The sequence below is a fragment of the Mustela erminea genome, chromosome 8 (assembly GCF_009829155.1).
Source record: "Mustela erminea isolate mMusErm1 chromosome 8, mMusErm1.Pri, whole genome shotgun sequence".
Classification (NCBI taxonomy): domain Eukaryota; kingdom Metazoa; phylum Chordata; class Mammalia; order Carnivora; family Mustelidae; genus Mustela; species Mustela erminea.
In genome coordinates, this window is record NC_045621.1 from 99,378,142 (window position 1) to 99,400,161 (window position 22,020).

Genomic DNA, 22,020 nt, shown 5'->3' on the forward strand with positions numbered 1-22,020 from the left:
TCATGACCTGAGCCGAAGTCAGAGGCTTTAACCCTTTGATTGAGCCAGCTAGGTGCCCGCCCCCCATCCCTGGTTAGAATTTTGCACCATGCTTGTCCTCTAGGCAAAGAACCACTCATTGATGGCCTTTAGCTTTATTTATTTTCACTGCAGTAGAAGGGGGAAAGCCCTTTATATCTTAATTTATAGTGAAAATATTATAAGGATGACTTGTTAAGACATGCTCTTTGGCTCTTCTTGCTAATCAATGATGGCAGTTTCCATCAATATCACGACGTGGTTCAGAATTGAGAATATCAAGAAAAATAACAGAAGTGTTGATTGAGGTTGGACTCTCTGTTCAAGGAGCATTAATTGAGAGCAGGAAGACAGAAGACCAGAATTAGTTGGCAAAAACAAATGAATAACACAGGTGACCAGTGTTGCTGTTGAGCTATGATCATAAATGCAGGATAGAAAAGAAAGGAGAGGAAAGGTATATAAATCGAAGTAAATATTTATTGTTTATGTAGAGCTGTTATTGATTCTACATCACTAGAATAGACAACAGGTAAAATTAATGGTAGTAGAACCCAGTTTATTTATAGCTGATGAAAGTTCAGAAGGTAATACAAGGCCTTATTTTAAATATCACATACGACTATCTTTCTGTCCAAACAGTCTGCTTCAGATGGTAACCTGAAATTCTTTCCTTGTCTCTTTTTCTCCTTTCTTAAAGCACCTTTTGTTTTTCCTGATCCAACATGTCATTGTCCCCATTGAGCTCAAAAACTACTGCCTTCCTGTGCCATCCTTAACTTTAACAGTAGAGTCATATTAGATGCCCAGTCTTCTTAAATGAAATAGGAATGAAAAAAGGAAAAACAAACAATTTTCACTAGTATCGATCACTTCTCTTCATATAATTTCTAGGGGTAGCTTTTTGTAATATTGAAATAACTAGAGAACAATTCAGAAAATCTTGTTTTTTGTGAAGTGTCAGACATTTCCATAAAATCTTCATAACCCACCATGCAGTACTTATTCACTATTATGCAAGTGAAGACATTTGGTTCTGAGAAATTGTATCTTAGTGGACCCAAACCATTTTAATATTGTCTTTCTTCTGGGGCACCTGTGTGGCTCAGTCGTTAAGTGTCTGCCTTCGGCTCAGGATGGGGATCAAGCCCCACATTGGACTCCCTGCTCAGCAGGAGGCCTACTTCTTCCTCTCCCAGCTCCCCCTGCTTGTGTTCCCTCTTTTGCTCTTTCTCTCTCTGTCAAATCAATAAAAATCACCTTTCTTCTAAGAATAGGCAGAGCATTAGCAAGGTGCAATATCATGTAAAAGTTTGGAATTGAGTAAAACTGGAAAGAATAATATCATTTAAAAAAAATGTCAAGTCTACTTTTATTTGGGGATCTTCCCTTTAACACACGAACATATACACATACATGTATGTGTAATATATAATATATTGTTTGGTACATGTATGGAATTATACATATACATACATATATGTGTAATATAATACATATATGTATTATGTAATATATATTATATATTGATCAACTCCTTTGATGAAGCGAGTGATTTTTTTTTTAAGTTAGCAGATAAAATCTGATGACTACCTAGTGTTCCAGCCACTGTAATTCTTTACATTGGCATTATTATATTGGCATTACATTATTTATATCGTTGTTAATAAATAATTGAATTTATTTGTCTTCAGACTGGGCATACCTCTCTTTGGCCCAAAAACGGTTGCTACTCCCTATCACTGGATCCATTCATATTTCTTTCATTTTGTTATTATCCAGCCTGAAAATATTTAGATCCTTTTATACCCATATTATTCATTTTGAAAAGGATAATTATATTTAATTAGATTATTTAGATGATTTCCAACTCTCAGTCCTCAAAGAAGTATCAAATTTTACACATACCACCCATGCACATTCAGGGGAGTAGAAATAAGGTAGCATGCTTTCAACAAAGATTAGGATATTTCTTTTATATTCATTTAGGAAAAAGAACATTGAATCTACTATGAATATTTAACTGGTTGATAATTTTCTCTAAGTTAGATGATGTGAAAATGAATTTAACTCCTGAGTATCCTCTCTGGGAGTTTTCCCTTATGATGATACTTTAAGTGTGAGGAATTCTTCTTCTTCTTTTTTTAAAAGATTTTATGTATTTATTTGAGAGAAAGAGACAGAGTGAGCATGAATGGGGGGGGGGGGCACAGGGAGAGAGAGAAGCAGGCTCCCCTGCTGAACAGGGAACCTTATGCAGGGCTGGATCCTGGGATCCTGAGATCATGACCTGAGCTGAAGTCAGATACTTGACCAACTGAGCCACCCAGCCATCCGTGAGGTATTCTTAAGATAATTTAATTTACTGACAAATGTGGCTGAATGGAACTAAAATATATATAAAATTAACAACTGTCCAGAAACCATGCAATTATGTAAAATGAAGACATCAAAAAATAAACAAAACGAAGACAACGTTGTTTTCCTAAAGTTGGCAAAGATGATACAGTGGCATGCTAACAGTCAAAGATTTTGATCTGTGATCACATAAGCCAGATAAAACTGTCTGGGACAAAATTCCCAAACCTAATGAGAAAGGGTGGGTAGGAATCGAGGGATGATAAAACGGGAGGCGGGAAATGTCTGCATGAAGGTGGTCCTGTAGGAGTAGCTTAGAATTGTGTGGAGTCCAGGTGAACTGCAGCCCTTGTTGTCAGTTTAACGGAATCATGAATCAGTAACAGTGCCTTGGAACCTAGAGGCGCTTCTTCCTCCCTTGTTTCCGTCTCAGAATGGGCAGCAGATTTTCCATATTTTAATTAATTTTCAGTTGTTAAGCCAGAAACCTGTATGGCCTCTTTCACTAACCCTGTTTTCACCACACAATAGACCATGTGCTTAGCCAGGCTTCCTGATCGTTAAAGAAGATTAATGTGAGCCAAGCACAAAAATTTGCTCAGGTTATTAAAGGGTAACAGTGATTGTTCTAAAGTGTCTGCTTATTATGTACATTTTCTCCTCTACAGTTTATTATATTACCTAGTCAATGTGTTTGTCAATTGTTAATATCTTTTTTGTTGCAGATACAGATGTGGTGTATAAAAGCGAGAATGGACATGTCATTAAGCTGAATATAGAAACAAATGCCACCACATTATTATTGGAAAACACAACTTTTGTAAGTAATGAAAAATTAATTACTTTATGCATTTCAGTATTGTTTAGAATGCTCTCAAGGTGCACATAACTTTATCCTTCTTTAGCTCCAGCACCTGCAAAACATTTCAGATAAAAAGTTAGAGCTTGGCATATCATTAGAATCAGTACATCTATTAAAAGGAAATGCCCATGTGACCATCTGCTTCATTTCTCCCCATTTATCTTCGTATCTCCCCTTTTTAGTCAAAGAGTAAATGTTTCCAAGAATAAAATTTCCCGAGAATATTTCTTCCAATATTTCCTATGTAAGATCACTCACATGAATGTCAAGATTTAAAAAAACAAATCTAACACAGGTTATCACAACCTTTTCTCCCACTTCACTTTTCATTTTCTCTGACTTCTAATTTTGTTGTAGTTTTCTGGATCAAGCAGAAGGCAGACTTTCTAAAACTGGCTTTCTGCTGGGTTGATGTGTTTTATGATTTAGGCTTCTATCATTTCTGTTTGACTTCTCCAGAACCACTGGTTAACCAGACAGTGTTAACAGAAAGGCATTTATTGTGCTCTTACAAAAGAATATGAATTGTGTCTTTCTTGTAAACTCAGTCTTGTTAAAGTTGGATCTACCTATGATTGCCTACAGAGTGAGTGTTAATGAATTAACTTTTGCAGATATTCAAAATTTAGCTATCAAACATCACTGAAAAATAGTGTGCAGTTATTCGCTGACAGTTTTATATAACCAAAGGTTCAGTACATTGCCTATTAAATGACTTCATAGGATACAGAGAAAACATTCTTCAAGGCCTCAGAGGATTTTCCATGCAAATTAAATCGTGAGCAAATCATCAGCTCCTTTTTTTTTTTTTTAATACTTATCTCTACTTGTACATTTGGAAGAGTCATGTAGACTTCATGTTTTTTATAGGATGGCCAGGTGGAAGAGATGGACTGGAAACTTCTGTTGTTTAGTGTTTTTACATATTAAGAAAATATAGTAATTGAAATCAGGAAGTGCTTATATAGTTACACATCTGTTAGGCTAAATTAAACCAAACAGTTAATGTATTTTAGTAATTAAAGCAACATCGAACAAGATAAGGGCATTTTTGTTTTTAAACTAATTGGTTAATTCACAGATATTAGAGAAACAGCTACCCTGAATGCAACCCTTTATAGCCCTCATAAAATGCCGAGAGTATAGAAGCCATATTTCTCGCTTTCTAAAAATATGGATTTCCTTGGGGCAAATAATACTAACCCTAATGAAAAAGTTTAATAAATAGTGTAGAGCAGAGTCTGTTATTTCTTAATTGGATGGTCCTCAGGGTAGTAGAGAAAAAGCTAAGGAATCATCACAGTATGGTGAAATCAACAGGAAAAAAAAGCCCTCAGCGGAAGGACAGAAGGCAGAGAGCAGGGATTGGTAATGAGGAGAAGATACGCTCAAGATTTGCTGATTAAAATCAGTATGATTGATTTTCAATAAAAATAGTTTGGGGGAATAAACTAAATCCATTTCTTTTTTTTTTTTAATCATAAAGTATCATTTTTGAGGTGGAGTATGGTCCTTCAATGGCCAAGCATTTAAGTTAGGTGTAGACACTCAGTATATGATTATTCAGTTATGTGATTAATCCTTACTGATCATTCCTTTTATACAGGTGAACGAGGTCTTCGCTGTGGTCACAGATTATGTATTTTTTTCAACATTTGGTCCTTACTTTTTAGCCTCTATGATACATCAAAAAATAAACAAAAACAGATAAAATCTTGTGGCTTTACTCCATGATCCCAGTTCTTTCCTTGGTCCCTCACACCAGCCCCAGCTCACCTCATTGTAGTTTCTCCATGTGCTGATTAATACCATTTTATCTTTGTGCGTGTGTGCTTAATCTTTTTAAATCCTTTTGAGGTCTGTTTCTACTCTCTTCTATGTAGGCAATGACTCTTAATTACCACAGAGTCATATTTAGCAAGTATTCTAATTTACTGATCTTTTAAGATTCATAGCTTCCCTAAAGACGTTTATCTCACAACACAGATAATTAAGCAATCTATAAGTCCTAGCGGTGTCAGAATTCAGTGGCGGGGGGTGGGGCGGGTGCAGTGCACGGATAAGGGATTGGAGTGTGGCATATATTTGCAACCAGTTAACTCAAAACTGTAAAAAATGAAAAATGCAAATACTATGATTCCACATCTCTTCAGGAGAACTCATTTAATAATTTCCTCCCCACTCCAAGACAGAATTATTAAACGTAGTTGTGTTTTCAAAGCTCATGCTAGGCTAAAGTTTGGATTTATTTTCTCTTGAAGGCCATTCTGTTGGAAAAAAATCTTTTACTGGAGCATAAGAATTTTATTCGTACTTCAGGTTTTTCATTGAGCAATTATCAGTATTTTAATTAGAATCATAATTAATTGACTAAGATCACTATGAAAGCTTTGTAATAAAAGTGCCAAGTCAATTAAGAAAATAAACAAATTATTGATAGAAATGTGATACCATAATAGCCTATTATTTGATAGGACATATTTTTCTAAGATGTGACAGTCAGTTTATTTTAAAAAATAAGATAACACCACATTGTCATTTCCCCTTTTAAAAACATTTTAAATATGAATAGTGGGTAATTTTAGCTATGTAATCATGTTTAGCAGACTCTATGAGAAACAGTAATGTTGGACATGGCTGTCAAAAATAAAACAAAAGTAAATCATTTTCCTGAAATAATTGTCTTAAGGCTTCTTTTGGATTCCAGATAGGTGGATTTCTAATGAAGGAGGAAATTAAAGGGTATATAACTTTTTGAAGAAGAGTTATGCAAAAGAAGTGCTTTAGCCCCAAAACTGCTCTTAATCATTTTTAAGTGTTTGAAAATGTTATCTCTTAAAGCCAGAACTATTTCAAATGAAACCTCATTCACAGTGACATAATGAGGAAATGTTTCATAAGTAATAGTTGTATGTACTCCTTTTACTGTCAGTAAATTGGATATCACCAGTGGTCCTAGCAGAAAACACCAGCAGCCATAAACAGTTCTATCAAATCACTTTTGGAAATAAGAAAGGAATTGGAAAAGGGGTGTCTAATGCACTTATATGGAAATGAGTGACTGATGGATAAGAGTCTCGTGTCTTTTTGATTCTGAATATCTTGCAAGCTTTTAAAAACATGCTATAAATATAGCCCAAAACAGAGGGAAGAGATTCATATTTGGCAGTAGAATAATTCCAGGGAAAATGTTAGCTACACATTTTTGGGGCCTAGCTATCTTTTTATAGGACATTCCAAGATAGTAAGTTTGATTAGAACTACAGAGTATTTATTGACTTAGACCTAGAGATAGCATCTGTTGGCTTGCATGCCATCATTATATTTTTATTTGTTTATTTTTTAATTTGTTCTGCTACTGGGTATGTGGGGGTGGAGGGAATAGATCCAACTCTATTTTACCACCAGGATATCAAGGAACTTATTTTCTGATTCATGTTTAAGGAAATCAATGCCCTATGGAAAAAAATTTCTATAGTACCAAGAAATACCTATTAGATAGAGTCACCCACAATTTCATGTCTTAAAATTTGAAATAAAGATAAGGAAGGCATTTTTGATGAGCCCTCGGTATTGTATATAAGATGAATCACTAAATTCTATACCTGAAACTATAGATAAAACAGTGAAAATATTACACTGTATGTTAACTAATTGGAAAACTCAGAAAAAAATTGAACTACAGAAATGTTATTAGGAAGTTCTGACTGGCCATCTGGCTTTACATGTTGGCTATAATCGTGGAGTATTTGCTTGTTTGTTTGTTTTTTAAGATATGGCTTTGACAGTATGTATGTGTTGGTATCCTCATAGTGAATGATATCAGTAGGGTAACAATACTGATTGGCCAATGAAGTCACAGGAACTACACACTTACACAGTTGCTGTGTACACAGTACTGTTTCTTTAGACCCATGGTTCCCAGACCCGGGTATTTTGCCATCAGGAGTTAATTGGCAACTCTGGAGACACTGTTGGTAGTTAGGCCTGGAGGTGGGGAGTGTGCCATGGGACTCCCAATGGTCAAGAGAGCTCCTTACCACAACAACAAAGTGACCTAGCTGAAAGTATCAGTAGTGCCAAATTTACAAAATCCAGTTCGAGGCAGGGGTACCAAGGAAACCATGAGATGATTCAAAGGTAGTTTTTTCAAGGTGAGATCAAAACAATGGTTCTTTTTGTCAGAGATTTTAATCTGAAGCTTTCAGCTTCTTTTTCTTGAGACACGTCTCTTCTTTTTATGGATAGATCTGGGAAGAAGACCAGCAGGCATGAATATAATCATGTGCCCTTCAGTTTTTTTCTTTGGCTAGTGCAGAGTACAAGCTAAAAGTATGACCCCAGTTTTCTTAGGTTTTCTGGGGATACCTCTAATAGAGACATTTTATTGTTGTTCAGGCAAGTTGGTATCACTTACTGGCTATTGCCAGCTCCTTTGACCAAGAAATGAGTGATTTTCTTTAAGCTTAGAAGATAAAACTGATGACTACTTGGTGTTTCAGGCAGTGTAATTCATTACTTTAACAATATATTACTTGTATCGTGTTTATAAATAATTGAATTTATTTGTCTTCAGACTGGGCATACCTCTCTTCTACCCTGTAACTTCTCCCTACCATTGGATACATTCATACTTCTGTCATTTTTTAAAATTAAAAATATTTATTGAAAATATTTAGATTCCTTTACACCCATAGTATTCATTTTAAAAAAGATCATTATATTTAATTAGACTGTTTAGATAATTTCCATCTCTTAGTCCTCAAAGAAGTATCAAACTTTACACATACCATCTCTGCACATTCAAGAGAACAGAAATAATGTAACATTTTTCAGAAAAGATTGGAATATTTCTTTTATATTCACTTAGGAAAGAGGACTTTGAATCGGCTTTGAATATTTAGTTTGTTTAAAATTTTCTTTAAGTTGAATGAATGTGAAAATTAATTCTTGCATGGTTTTAAAAAGTGACGGTTGTCAAAACAGAAAAATTAGAAAGAAAAATTTTGATCCTCACCCTGGAAGTCTCCTCAAGAACAAATTCAAAATGTGAGAACAGATACTCTTACCTCCAGATGTTTGTGAGTATGACATGATTACTCTAAAATTCGTACAGTTATTCATGCAGTTCCACACAGGTAAGAAAGACTAAGAGACCCCTCCATAGTCTATTTCACCCTTAATTAGCTCTGTGAATGATCCAGGAAACAGGTGTTACAAACACACTTACTCACTGGGATCCAGTACCTTGGATGGTAAAGCATTTTTGTCCTCAGTAGTGTTGTTACTAACAAAACTATATCTATAGCTTTATTAATTGTTATGAGGATTCTTAAATGTTATTCTTGACAGAAACCGAAATTTCCTAAATAATATATCTAAAAGTCTCCTTTGTATAGAGTAAAATACCACTTCTTACTAAACTCACTTATTTAACCCTTTGAAAAAGAGCTTGTTTCAATTATATCCAATATATCCTCTTAAATATGTGCAATGAAATTTTACAATTCCAGATTTACTTCTTTAAAGATTCTTATTAGTATCCCTGGGGCTGGGGGGTATAAATTATTTTGGTGTGTGTCAGATAGGATGAGAAGCTAGCTGGAAACCAGATTTATTGCAATTATATAACAATTATTTTGTAATTTAGCTTCCTGAGAGGTCAATGCTCTGAATTTTATCTAGGACCAATCAGCCTGTTTTGAGTAGTGTGAGGCTCTGGTTATATGCCCTTGACCATCTGATGAATATTTCTGCCTTTCATTTTCTTTCAGAAGTATTTTATATTTGGCTACCTCCCAGTCATGAAAAGCCAATTAGACATTTTAAAAAATATTAATAATGAAATACCCAGATTCTTCTATTAATTCATGGTGGAGTTTGAGCAAGAATAATACACTTTAAGAGACCTTTGAAGGTTTTCAAGTTGATGATACTGGGATTTTCTTCCTTTTCTTTCTTCTTTTTTTTTTTTTTCTTTGAGTTTCCGAGTTTCCAAATATGTTGGTCTGTGCAGCTTTGTTAATGGAGAACTATGCATTTAGCAGAACTTTGTAACCATTTATAGTAAAATGTACAGGTATTTTCCTAGTACACTGTGAATATAATAAATCAGTATTTTGGTTTGTTTATGGAACATAATGTAGGGCATTCTGCATTCAGCAAACATTAAGCGATAATGGCAGCCCATTACAGAGCTAGAAAGCATTCTCCCTGTCTTCCACTTCAGTTTCAATAAAAAGAAACTGAGACCCAGAGAAATAAAGTGACTTGCTCAATGCTTCTATCAGATTCTTAAGCCTAGAATATAAATTCCTTGACTCTTAGTCTGATGTTGCTTCTAATATACCTAGGTGAGTTTTTCATTCAAAATCCCTTTTAAGGAAAATGCAAAATAAATTAAAATTCCTTAATATTTTTGTATAAGAAGTTTCTATAAGTATTTATGTATTTATTATACAAAACTTTTACAAAAGATACTTGAATTAAATATATATGTTTATATGTGTGTGTGTGTTTTACCATCAACTAATCAGTAAGAAAGCAGGAGACATTGAGTGGAAAAGCACTGGATACTGAATGGACAAAAAAAAAAAAATAAAGGGAAAATGTGCTTTAAATTATTTCAGTTGTCTTAGCTTGGCTGAAGTCACCATATTTGTTTTTAGCATATTTTGGATTTTTAGTGACTCTCCTATGTTATCATTCTTTCCATGCAATTATTTTCAGTTCTTTTGGAAGTGCTGCCTATGTAAACAAAGAGAAATAACCTTGTCTGCATTATACACACACACACACACACACACACACACACATGCACACACACACGCACACATGCACACACATGCACATACCAAGCTACTTACCACTCTGCTTTCTTCTCTTTTATCCTTTGATGAATGCGTCTGAAAGAATCTAGTCTACATTTGAGATTCTTCCTTGTCTTAAGAGTTTACAGGAATTTTTCTCACTCTCTGTTTTTACAATGTTGCTTCATCATTGTTAAAATGGCTCATTGTGTCTTAATTTATTAATTCACTTGCCAACAAATTATTGAGCCCCTCCTATGTATCAGATAAGATTCCAGGTTCTGGGGATACATGTTGAATAAGGCAGCCTTGTCAAATTGAAAAGAAGTACTCAAGTTCAAATACAAGCAATTGCAACTGGCATTAAGCCCTTGGTGGGGCGGGGGAACATGGAGTGAAATTAGCAAAAAGGATCAAGTGTCCAGGAAAGGTGCACTGTGGAGGCAACATTCCAAGATCATGTTGAAGAGTTTTGCAGGCTCAAAGAAGAAGAGTTACAAAGAACCTTAGGTGGGAACTGTATAGATCTATTTTCTATTTAAGTAATGGGGAATATAGAAAATGGTGCTGGATGAACCCACTGGAATAATTACAAAAAAAAATATGGTTTCTAGGCTGATATTTTGTTTTATAAGCGATCGGCACACTTTAAAGAAAGTGGTGATATCTGAGTCACTTTTAATTTTTTTAATTTTTATTTTTTAAAAATATTTTATTTATTTACTTGACAGAAAGAGATCACAAGTAGGCAGAGAGGCAGGCAGAGAAAGAGAGAGGGAAGCAGGCTCCCCGCTGAGCAGAGAGCCAGATGTGGGGCTCGATCCCAGGGCCCTGGGATCATGATCCAAGCTGAAGGCAGAGGCTTAACCCACTGAGCCACTCAGGCACCCCCTCTGAGTCACATTTTAAATAACACTCTGCTATGTAAGGAATATATTCTAGAAATATTAAAGCAGAAATCATAAGATCACGTTAAAGGCTACAGCAATGGTATTTCTGCCAATGAGAGAAGATTCAGGGCTTGAACTAGAATGGACTAACAGAAAAGAGGCAAAGTATGTAGATCAAGGATTTCTTTGAGAATAGAGCAGACAGGACTTTGTCTAATTGCTTTGTATCTTTCAGAAATGGAGGAATCACCATTGTGACTTAAGTCTTTCAATGGCATTAAGTCATCAATTCTATTTTAATGTTTTCAACAAATCTTGACATTAGAATCTAGTTAGTGTTCAGTTGTTATATGTGTGTTTATATTTGTTTTTTGTATATAACAGTATAGTAAAGTAGTTTTTGTGTCTTGGTCAAAAAGAATTTGTGGCAAAATTAGGAAGTTTACATAGAATATACAAATTCAATCCATCATCTCCTGGATGTTAAAAATGAAAATTTTTTTAACCGTTGTTTTTATTTTATTTTTTTAATTAATTTATTTTCAGAAAAACAGTATTCATTATTTTTGCACCACACCCAGTGCTCCATGCAATCCGTGCCCTCTATAATACCCACCACCTGGTACCCCAACCTCCCACCCCCCCCCGCCACTTCAAACCCCTCAGATTGTTTTTCAGAGTCCATAGTCTCTCATGATTCACCTCCCCTTTCAATTTACCCCAACTCCTTCTCCTAACACCCCTTGTCCTCCATGATATTTGTTATGCCCCACAAATAAGTGAAACCATATGATAATTGACTCTCTCTGCTTGACTTATTTCACCCAGCATAATCTCTTCCAGTCCCGTCCATGTTGCTACAAAAGTTGGGTATTCATCCTTTCTGATGGAGGCATAATACTCCATAGTGTATATGGATCACATCTTCCTTATCCATTCATCCGTTGAAGGGCATCTTGGTTCTTTCCATAGTTTGGCGACCGTGGCCATTGCTGCTGTAAACATTGGGGTACAGATGGCCCTTCTCTTCATTACATCTGTATCTTTGGGGTAAATACCCAGGAGTGCAATTGCAGGGTCATAGGGAAGTTCTATTTTTAATTTCTTGAGGAATCTCCACACTGTTCTCCAAAGAGGCTGCACCAACCTGCATTCCCACCAACAGTAGAAGAGGGTTCCCCTTTCTCCACATTCTCTCCAACACATGTTGTTTCCTGTTTTGTTAATTTTGGCCATTCTAACTGGTGTAAGGTGATATCTCAATGTGCTTTTAATTTGAATCTCCCTGAGGGCTAGTGATGATGAACATTTTTTCATGTGTCTGATAGCCATTTGTATGTCTTGATTGGAGAAGTGTCTGTTCATATCTTCTTCCCATTTTTTATATGTTTGCCTGTTTCGTGTGTATTGAGTTTGAGGAGTTCATTATAGATCCTGGATATCAACCTTTAAAAATGGACAATTTTTTAATTTTAATTTTTTATTTTTTATTAACATATAATGTATTATTAACCCCAGGGGTACAGGTCTATGAATCACCAGGTTTACACACTTCATAGCACTCACCATAGCACATACCCTCTCTAATGTCCATAACCCCACCATCCTCTCCCTACCCCACCCCCGGCAACCCTCAGTTTGTTTTGTGAGATTAAGACATAAGAGTCTCTTATGGCTTGTCTCTCTCCCAATCCCATCTTGTTTCATTTTTTCCTTCCATACCCCCCAAACTCCCCATGTTGTCTCTCAAATTCTTCATATCAGGGAGATCATATAATTTTTTTTCCCTGACTGACTTATTTCACTCTAGTTAAAAATGGACTATTTTTTAAAAGCATACTATTTTAATTATAGTTGATTGGACTACTCAGTACTTTTTTAAAGATTTCATTTAAATTCCTATTAGCATATAATCTATTAGTTTCAGATGTACAGTAGAGTGATTCAACACTCCCATACAACACCCAGTGCTCGTCACAACAAGTGTACTCCTTAATCCCTATTGCTTATTTACCCATCATGCCACACACCTTTCCTCTGGTAACCATCAGTTTGTTCTCTATAGTTGAGTCTGTTTCTTGGTTTGCTTCCTTCTCTCCTTTCCCCGCGCCCCTTTGCTCATTTGCTTTGTTTCTTAAATTCCACATATGTGTGAAGTCCTATGGTATTTATCTTTCTCTGACTATTTCGCTTAACATAATACTCTAGCTCCACCCATGTTGTGGCAAATGGCAAGATTTTATTCTTTTTTATGAATGAATAATATTCCATTGTATATACACACCACATCCTCTTCATCCTTTCATCAACCAGTGGACCCTTGGACTGTTTCCATAATTTGACTATTGTATATAATGCTGCTATAAACATTGGGATGCATTTGAATGACTATTTTTGTGTTCTTTGGGTATACCTAGTAGTGTGGCTCTTGGATCAGAGGGTAGTTCTATTTTTATTTTTTGAAGAACTTCCATGTTGTTTTCCAGAGTGGCTGTAACAGTTGCATTCCCACCAACAATGCAAAAGTGTTTCCCTTGTCCACATCTTCCCCAACACCTCATGTTTCTTGTGTTACTGATTTTAGTCATTCTGATATGATGTGATGTGACAGCTCATTACAGATTTGATTACGTTGAGCATCTTTCCTTGTGTCTATTGGCCATCTGAATATCTTCTTTGGATATATGTCTATTTGGCGTGTTCTGTCCATTTTTAAACTGGATTATTCATTTTGGGGTATTGAGTTGTATAATTTCTTTATATATTTTAGATGTTAACCCTTTTTCAGATATTTCATTTGCAAATATATTCTCCCATTTCATAGCTTGCCTTTACTTTTGTTGATCATGTCCTTTGCTCTGCAAAAGATTTTTATTTTGGTGACATCCCAGCGGTTTATTTTTGCTTTTATTTCCCTTATCTCAGGAGAAGTGTCTAGAAAGAAGTTGCTACAACCGATGTAAAAGAGGTTACTGTGTTCTCTTCTAGGATTCTTATGGTTTCATGTTTTACATTTAGGTCTTAAATATATTTTGAATTTGTTTTTGTGTATGGTATTAAGAAAGTGGACCAGTTTCATTCTTTTGCATATTGCTGTCTGGTTTTCCCAACACCATTTGTTGCAGAGACTATCTTTTCCCTGTTACATGTTCCTTCCTGCTTTGTTGAAAATTAATTGATCATATAGTTGTGGGTTCATTCTTGAGTTTTCTATTCTATTCTGTTGATCTATGTGCCTACTATTTTTGTGCCAGTTCCATACTATTTGGTTATTACAGCTTTGTGTATAATTTGAGATCTGAAATTGTGATGTCTCCAGCTTTGCTTTTCTTTTTAAAGTTTGCTTTGACTGTCTGGGATCTGTTGTGGTCCCATACAAGTTTTAGGATTGTTTGTTTTAGCTCTCTGAAAAAATGCTGTGGGTATTTTGATGGGAATTGCATTAAGTGTGTTGATTGCTTTGAGTGGTACAGACATTGTAACAATTTTTTTTTCTTCTGATCCATGATAATGGAATGTTTTTCCATTTCTTTGTGTCATCTTCAATTTGTTCTATCAGTGTTTTAGTTTTCAGAGTACATGCCTTTCACATTTTTGGTTAGGTTTATTCCTACGTATCTTACGGTGTTTGGTGCAGTTGTAAATGGGGTTGATTTCTTAATTTCTCTTTCTGCTGCTTCATTATTGGTGTATAGGAATGCAACAGATTTCTGTATACTGATTTTGTATCCTGTACTTTTACTGAATTTATTTATCAGTTCCAGCAGTTTTTTGTGTTGTCTTTTGGGTTTTCTATAGAGAATATCAGGTTCCTTGATTGAAATGTTAAATAAAACTTTAATTTCCAAAGAGTGAAATAGATGGTTGCCATAATTAATGAAGCTGTATTGATTTAGAAATCCAGAAATATGTAAGCTATTCAAAGATAAATTTTGATATTTTGATTAAGCTATGATGATACATTTTTATACCTTTCATTAAACTTCTTACTAGTTTATGAATATCTGAAGAGAAGAGGCCAACCAGGACTTACTCAGTATTATATTTTCAGTGACTAGAACAATGATGGCATAGCCCTAAGTAGACACTTAGTACACATTTTTTTAATTAATCAGATTAATTTCTTTTTCAACATAGTATCATTTATGTAAATATTTGATTCACAGTGGTCCATGAAAGAATGTAGGAGAAAAATGAAATTTAATTAACTCTCTTAAAATTTGAATCATCTGCAAAAAGGATAATTTATAAACCAAAATAATAATTTTCCCCACTCACTAAAAGTGTGAGCCCATCCGATTGCAAGCAAGTAAAAAGATCTTCTAATTTTTGAAATGAAAGTATTTATTTCAAGCAAAGACTGAAAGACAGGAAACAGTTACTTGATTTTTTGCAACATATTTTTGTTATTTTGGCACATTGTTAATTCATAGTATATCTAAAATATATATACGTACAAGAAGCTTTATTTCATCCTCCAATCTATTCATCTCTTATTAGACAATGAAAGAAATGTCTCTTCCACATTAGTTTCAGGAAAATCTAGTCATCTCTTAATTAATGACATATGATAAGTGAAATATGACTCCTATAATTATTTTTTTTTCTAACTTTTGGCTAATGGGAAAACTAGAGCTGAATTAAAATATAATTTTAACAATTGGGAAAGAAATTAAACCATGGAAATATCACTAAAACATATGACTTCATCACAGTACTCTTCAATTTCTTTTTTTTTTTTTTCCTAATTTCCTCCCCTTCCTCTTCTTCCCCACCCCGACTCTCCTGAGTGTATGAGTGTGTGTCTTGGGGGGAGTGCATGTTTGTAACAGCTTTTTTGAGAGATACTTTACATACCATAATTTTTACCATTTGAAATGTACAGTTCATTGTTTTTAGTATACTCTCAGAGTTGTGTAACCATCATCACAGCCTAATTTTGGAATTTTCTTCAGCTGTCCCTAAAGTAACCTCTACACACTAGCAGTCCTTTTCCTGAACTCTCCCTCTGTATCTTCCTGCAACTATGAGTCTACTTCGTATCTCTGCAGATTTGTGTATTCTATACATTTCAAGTAAATGAAATACACAGTATGTGGTCTTTTACTAGTACTTTCACTTAGTATAATAAGTCAGAGTTTATTTATGTTTTAGGATATATCAATACTTCATTCTTTTTTGTTGTTAATAGTATTCCATTGCGTGATATGCTACTTTTGTTTATCCACTCATTAGTTAATGGACATTTGAATTGGTTCTTTCTTTTTTGATGGTTGAGAGGAGGGTCAGAGGGAGAGGGAAAGAGGGAACCCTAAGCAGGCTACAAGCCCAGCACAGAGTCTGACTCAAGGCTCAATCTCACAACCCTAAGATCATATCCTGAGCCAAAATCAAGAGTCTGATACTTAACTCACTTAGCCACTCAGGTCCCCTCAATAGGTTCATTTTGAGGTTATTATGGATAATACTTCTGCGAACATTTGTATGCGAGTTTTGTATAAGCACATATTTTCATTGTTCTTGACATACTTCCACTATTGAAGAGTGTAATTCTGGGTCATATGGTAACTCATTGTTTAGTCTTTTGAAGAACTATGAAATACTTTCCAAAGTGGTTGCAGCTATTTACCTTTTCACTAGCAGTATAAGAGGAACCAGATTTCTTCACATCTTTGTCAATGCTTCTTCCTGTCTTTTTTACTGAAGCCATTTTAATGTGTGAGAAGTGGCATATCACTGTGGCTTTGATTCGCATTCCTTCACTTCTAATGATGTTGAGCATGTTTTCATGTGCTTATTGGCCATTTGAATATCCTTAGAGATATTTCTGTTAAAATCCTTTGCCCATTTTTTTAACTAGACTTTAACTGTCTTTTCACTGCTAAATTTTAAGTGTCTATTTATATATGCAAAATACAAGTCCCTTGTCACATATGAAATTTGCAAATCATTTCTTGCAGGTGTAATCTTTTACTTTCTGAATGATATCCTTTTTTTTTTTTTATTTCCAGCATAACAGTGATATCCTTTGATGAACAAAAGATTTTAAGTTCAATGAAATAAAATATATCTATTTTTCTTTTGTCTTAACATCCTTTATTGTTAATCTAAGAAACTATTTCTTAACCCAATACCATAAAGATATTCCACTGTGTTTTTGCCTAAAATATAATTTGGGGGCACTGGGTGGCTCAGTCAGTTAATCATCTGCCTTTGGCTCAGGTCATAATTCCAGGGTCCTGGGATCAAGTCCTGCATTAGTGGGGAGTCTGCTTCTACGTCTTCCTCTGCCACTCCCCCTTCTTGTGCTCCCTTGCTCTCTGTCAAATAAACAGTAAAAATCTTTAAAAAAAATTATAATTTTTTCTTATGTTTAGTTCTGTGGTTTGTTTTGAGTTACCTTTGCATATGATGTGAAGTAGGGTATCCAAATTCATTCTTTTGCATGTGGGTAATCACTTGTCCATGCAACATTGTTTGAAAAGACTATTCACATTCAATGGTTTTAGCACCCTTATAACATATTAGTTGACCACAATGTATAGATTTATTTCTGGACTCTCTATTATATTAATATATATCTTTATGCCATTATCACAGTCTTGATTACTGTAGCTTTGTGATAAGTTTTGTGACTTCAAATCAGGATGTGTGAGTACCTGATCTTTATTCTTCTTCAAGATTATTTTGAATATTCAGAGTCCCTTTCATTTCAGATGAATTTTAAGGTCAGCCCATAAATTAACACATGGTCTATCCCTAGAGAGTGTTTCATATGAATTTTAAGGTCAACCAGTAACTTAGCATATGGTCTATTCCTAGAGAGTGTTTCATATGAGTTTTAAGGTCGACCAATAACTTAGCATATGGTCTATCCCTAGAGAGTGTTCTCTGTGCATCTCCTAAGAATATATATCCTGCTAATGATTTGTCTGTTAGGTTTTTTGCTTTATAATGTTCAAGTCTTCTTTTTCCTTATTGATCTTTCACCTAGTTCTTCTATCTACTAATAAAATTGGGGTCAGGAAGTCTAATCATTACTGCTACACTGTCCATTTTTCCCTTCAATTCTTTTGATTTTTCTTTATGTATTTTGGAACTCTGTTATCAAGTACATATTTATTTACAATTGGTGTATTTTCAGATGGAAGTAGTACACAAAAACAGTACCAACATATTTCCATTTCTTCTCTCTCCTTTGCATTTTTATTGTCATACAAGTTATATCTTTATACATTTTAAGCCTAACTACACAATTTTATAATTATTGTTTATGAAATCATCTTCTTTTCTTTTAAAGACTTATTTCTTTATTTTAGAGAAGGAGAGAAAGCTAGTGAGAGGAGGGTTACAGGGCAAAAAACTCAAGCAGACTCCTTGGTGAGCAGAGAGCCTAATGCAGGGCTGGACGCAGAACACTGAAGTCATGACCTAAGCTGAAAGCAAGAGTCAGCTGCTCAACCAACTGAGCCACCCAGGCATCCTTGTGTAGCTATCTTCTTAAATATATAGGGGGAGAAAGGAGTTACAGTGTATTTGCTGCCTTTCATAATTTCCATGCAGGTAAGTTTACTGGGTCATTTTGTTTCTTCGTGTGGATTCAGGTTATAGGCTAGTGTCCTTTAATTTTAGCCTGAAGGACTCCCTTGAGTATTTAGTATTAGTAAATACTCTAGTATTTAGTATATCTTGCAGTACAGGTCTGGTAGTAACAAATGCTCTCAGTTTCTTGTTTGTTTGTTTTGGTTTTGTTTTTTTGTTTTTATTTTTGTTTTTGTCTTTTTAAATCTTGACATGCTTAATTTTCTCTGAATTTTGAAAGAGTGTTTTTAGCTCCATATAGAGTTATTTGTTGATGGTGTTTTTCCTTCAGTACTTTGAAAATGCCATCCTCACATCTGACATCTATAGTTTCTTTTTTTTTTTGAAGATTTTATTTATTTATTTGACAGACAGAGATTACAAGTAGGCAGAGAGGCCAAGCAGAGAGCCCGATGCAGGACTCGATCCTAGGACCCCGGGATCATGACCCAAGCTAAAGGCAGAAGCCTTAACCCACTGAGCCACCCAGGTGCCCCTGACATCTACGATTTCTTAAGAAAAATTAGCTACTACTTTTATCAAGGATCCATTCTGTGTGATATGTTGTTTTTCTCGCTGCCGAAATTTTTACTGTGATTTTTGACAATTTGTGATTAGGTAAGCATACTTTTGAATTTATTTGACTTGAAATTTGTTGAGTTTCTTGAATATGTATTGCATTACTATTTTTCATTAAATTAAGAGGTTTTTACTATTTTTTCCTCTTCCTATGTCTCTTCTATGTCTTTAAACTTTTACATTCATTTTATATTCTAAATTCAGTTTTACTGAAAAGAAGGAATATAAGGAATTCCCCAGTGTAATATAACTAAGTATAATAGTCTATTCCTACTTCAATTAGATGTTGTGTGTAAAATAACAAAACAATTTTCATCATGAAAAAAATAGACAACTGTCTTGATCAACCTTTCTTCCTTTCTTCCTTCATTCCTTCCTCTCATCCCCCCATCCATCTATTTATTTTGGATTATTGACTCTTTGATTTAACCGAATGATTGTAGTTTCCTAGTGTTATTGCAAATAATCAACGATCAAGGGTTATTATATGAATTGGGGAGACTGTGATGAAAATCCTACCCTTTACCAGCTATGCTGTCTGACATTATGAACCTTTTCCAGCCTACTTTAAATACCTGAACTATCCTTAAATAGTTCTCTCTTATTTTTGGATCTTTAAAAAATGTTCTCAGGACTCAGTTGTATATACTATTGATTTTAACCAAACATGGAGAAAGAAAAGAATACCCAAGATAAATGAATAATTGCATTATAATTTTAAAAAGTAAATTATGATACAAATATGTATTTCTACCTAAAGAAGAGGTAGAATCATATTTTATTCAGAATGAGAGATTAGGTGGCTCAGTGGGTTAAGCCTCTGCCTTGGGCTCAGGTGCTGGGATCAAGCCCTGCATCCAGCGCTCTGCTTAGCAGCGAGCCTGCTTCCCACTCTCTCTCTGCCTCCTGCTCTGCCTACTTGTGATCTCTTTCTCTGTCAAATAAATAAATAAAATATTTTTTAAAAAAAGAATAAGAGATTATGCACATCATTTTCTTTGGCAATACCATGTAGTATTTATTTTAGAAGAAAAATACTTAGAAAAACATTCTATTTTTTATAAGAGGAGTGGTAAACTAAGATTTAATTCATATAAATACACAGTAATCTTGTATCCTTACATATGCCCTCATATGTTCTTCCTAAAGATAAAAACAAATTCACATTGTAAGTTCTCTTTGTTAGGAACGAAGCACTTACCTTTATAAGTTTTGAATAAATCAGAGTTTATATTTCTGTAATATAGTCCTATGGTCTTCTTTTTTCCCTTGGACATTCCATAATTTATATATGTCCTTAAAATATTGACGTTTAGTGGATATTTTAATAAAATATAATAAAGAATACAGATATTCTTAATCTCTCTCATTGACATTTCTAAACACAATAGAATGAAAATATATGGTTAGAAACTATAAACAGTTTATTGAATTATCTGATAGTCATTAACTACACGTGGCTATTTATATTTACTTTGAAATTAATTAAAATCATATGGAATTTTAAAAACCTATCTTTTGTCACATCAGCCTCATTTCATGTGTTTAATAACCAAATGGAACCAATGGCTACTTCATTAGACTATGTACAAACAAATATTTCCATCATCACAGAAAGTCCTATTGGATAGAGTTGCTACACATGTGCCTACACAGTGAAAATAAAAGCTTCCTTCCATATTATTCATTATCCTTTTTGAATATGTCTATGTATACACTGGTACCAGGTAATATCAATGAAGATGTCTGTACATCTTCATAGATCTGTACATAAACAATATATTTCTAAATATATGTACTCTTATGTATGTGTGTGTATGTATTTAATGCCAACAACATGGAGAGTCTACACTTTTTATCAACTTAATAGTGTAACTTGAGGATCTGTTTACATGAAACCTTTTGTTTTTGTCTAACATTATTTAGTGGTTATGTGCCACTTCCAGCTGGGGACGGGAGAAGAATTAGACACAAACAAGTCAGCTGCAAGAGACTGGGAGCAGGGGACAACAGTCGGAAAGGACTGCTGCCACGAGCAACTCCACAGTCTCACTTTTATTAGATAGAAACAATAGCCAACAGAAGGACTGATGAAGGTCAAACGTTAGTCACGTCTTGCAGACGAGCAAGGGGGAGGATAAAGTTTATAGTTAAACAAGCACATTCAAAGGACTCATCTAAAAAACAACAGCACCTCTGGGAAGAGAAAGGAGCAATAACGGAAAAGGGAAGCAGGTGTTTTCGTTACACGGGGAGCTGACCGGGTGTTCCCCAGTGCTCGGCTTCCCTGAAGCAGGTGGCGTTCCGCCCTGGGCGGGCCGGGCATCCCCAGCTGCCCAGCTCCACGGTCGTATATGGTTTTTCTCCCCAAAGACCTGTTGCCAGTATATGTATATCTTAAGGCCATATCTAAATGTGCTTGGCAACTAGTAAAGGTTACAGTTTAAGTAACAAATTGTTCCGAGGGGCAGCAACAGTTATGTAGATTTTCTTTGCGTCATGTACTATGTATTTATTTCCTGTTGCACATTTGTGAATAGACTTGGCAACCATTTTTGAATTGTAGATGTAGGCTAAATTCATACAGTAGTATTGCTGTGTCAAAAGAAAGGTCAATATGAAATTTAATACTATCACATTGTATTAAGTCCAATGGTATATGATATTGCCTACTACTCTACTCTTGCTGTCTCTCAGTCTTATGAACATTTTTTATTAGTATCAACTTGGCTGATGAAAAATAGCCCTTAATTGCTATAAGATGTATTTACTGAATTATGAGTGAAGTTGAGCATTATCCTGCCATATGTTCATCGGTAGTTGGTTCAGGTTTTTTTTCTAGGAATTCCTTTGCGCAAGCTTTTCACATTGGGTCTTTGCATTGGTACTCATGAGCAGCAACATTTTTTCTTTAGATATTTCC

The 22,020-nt window shown here is 34.7% G+C and overlaps 1 protein-coding gene across 5 annotated transcripts in view; it reads left to right on the top strand.

Annotated features, from left to right (window-relative positions):
• Nucleotides 1-22,020, top strand: part of DPP10 (dipeptidyl peptidase like 10) — a 1,361,251-nt gene that overhangs the window by 1,005,663 nt on the left and 333,568 nt on the right. For all 5 annotated transcript variants that reach the window (XM_032353837.1, XM_032353835.1, XM_032353834.1 and 2 more), the window contains one exon: nt 3,102-3,196. In XM_032353837.1, coding sequence (XP_032209728.1) covers nt 3,102-3,196 — 95 coding nt within the window. The remainder of the gene's footprint in view (nt 1-3,101; nt 3,197-22,020) is intronic.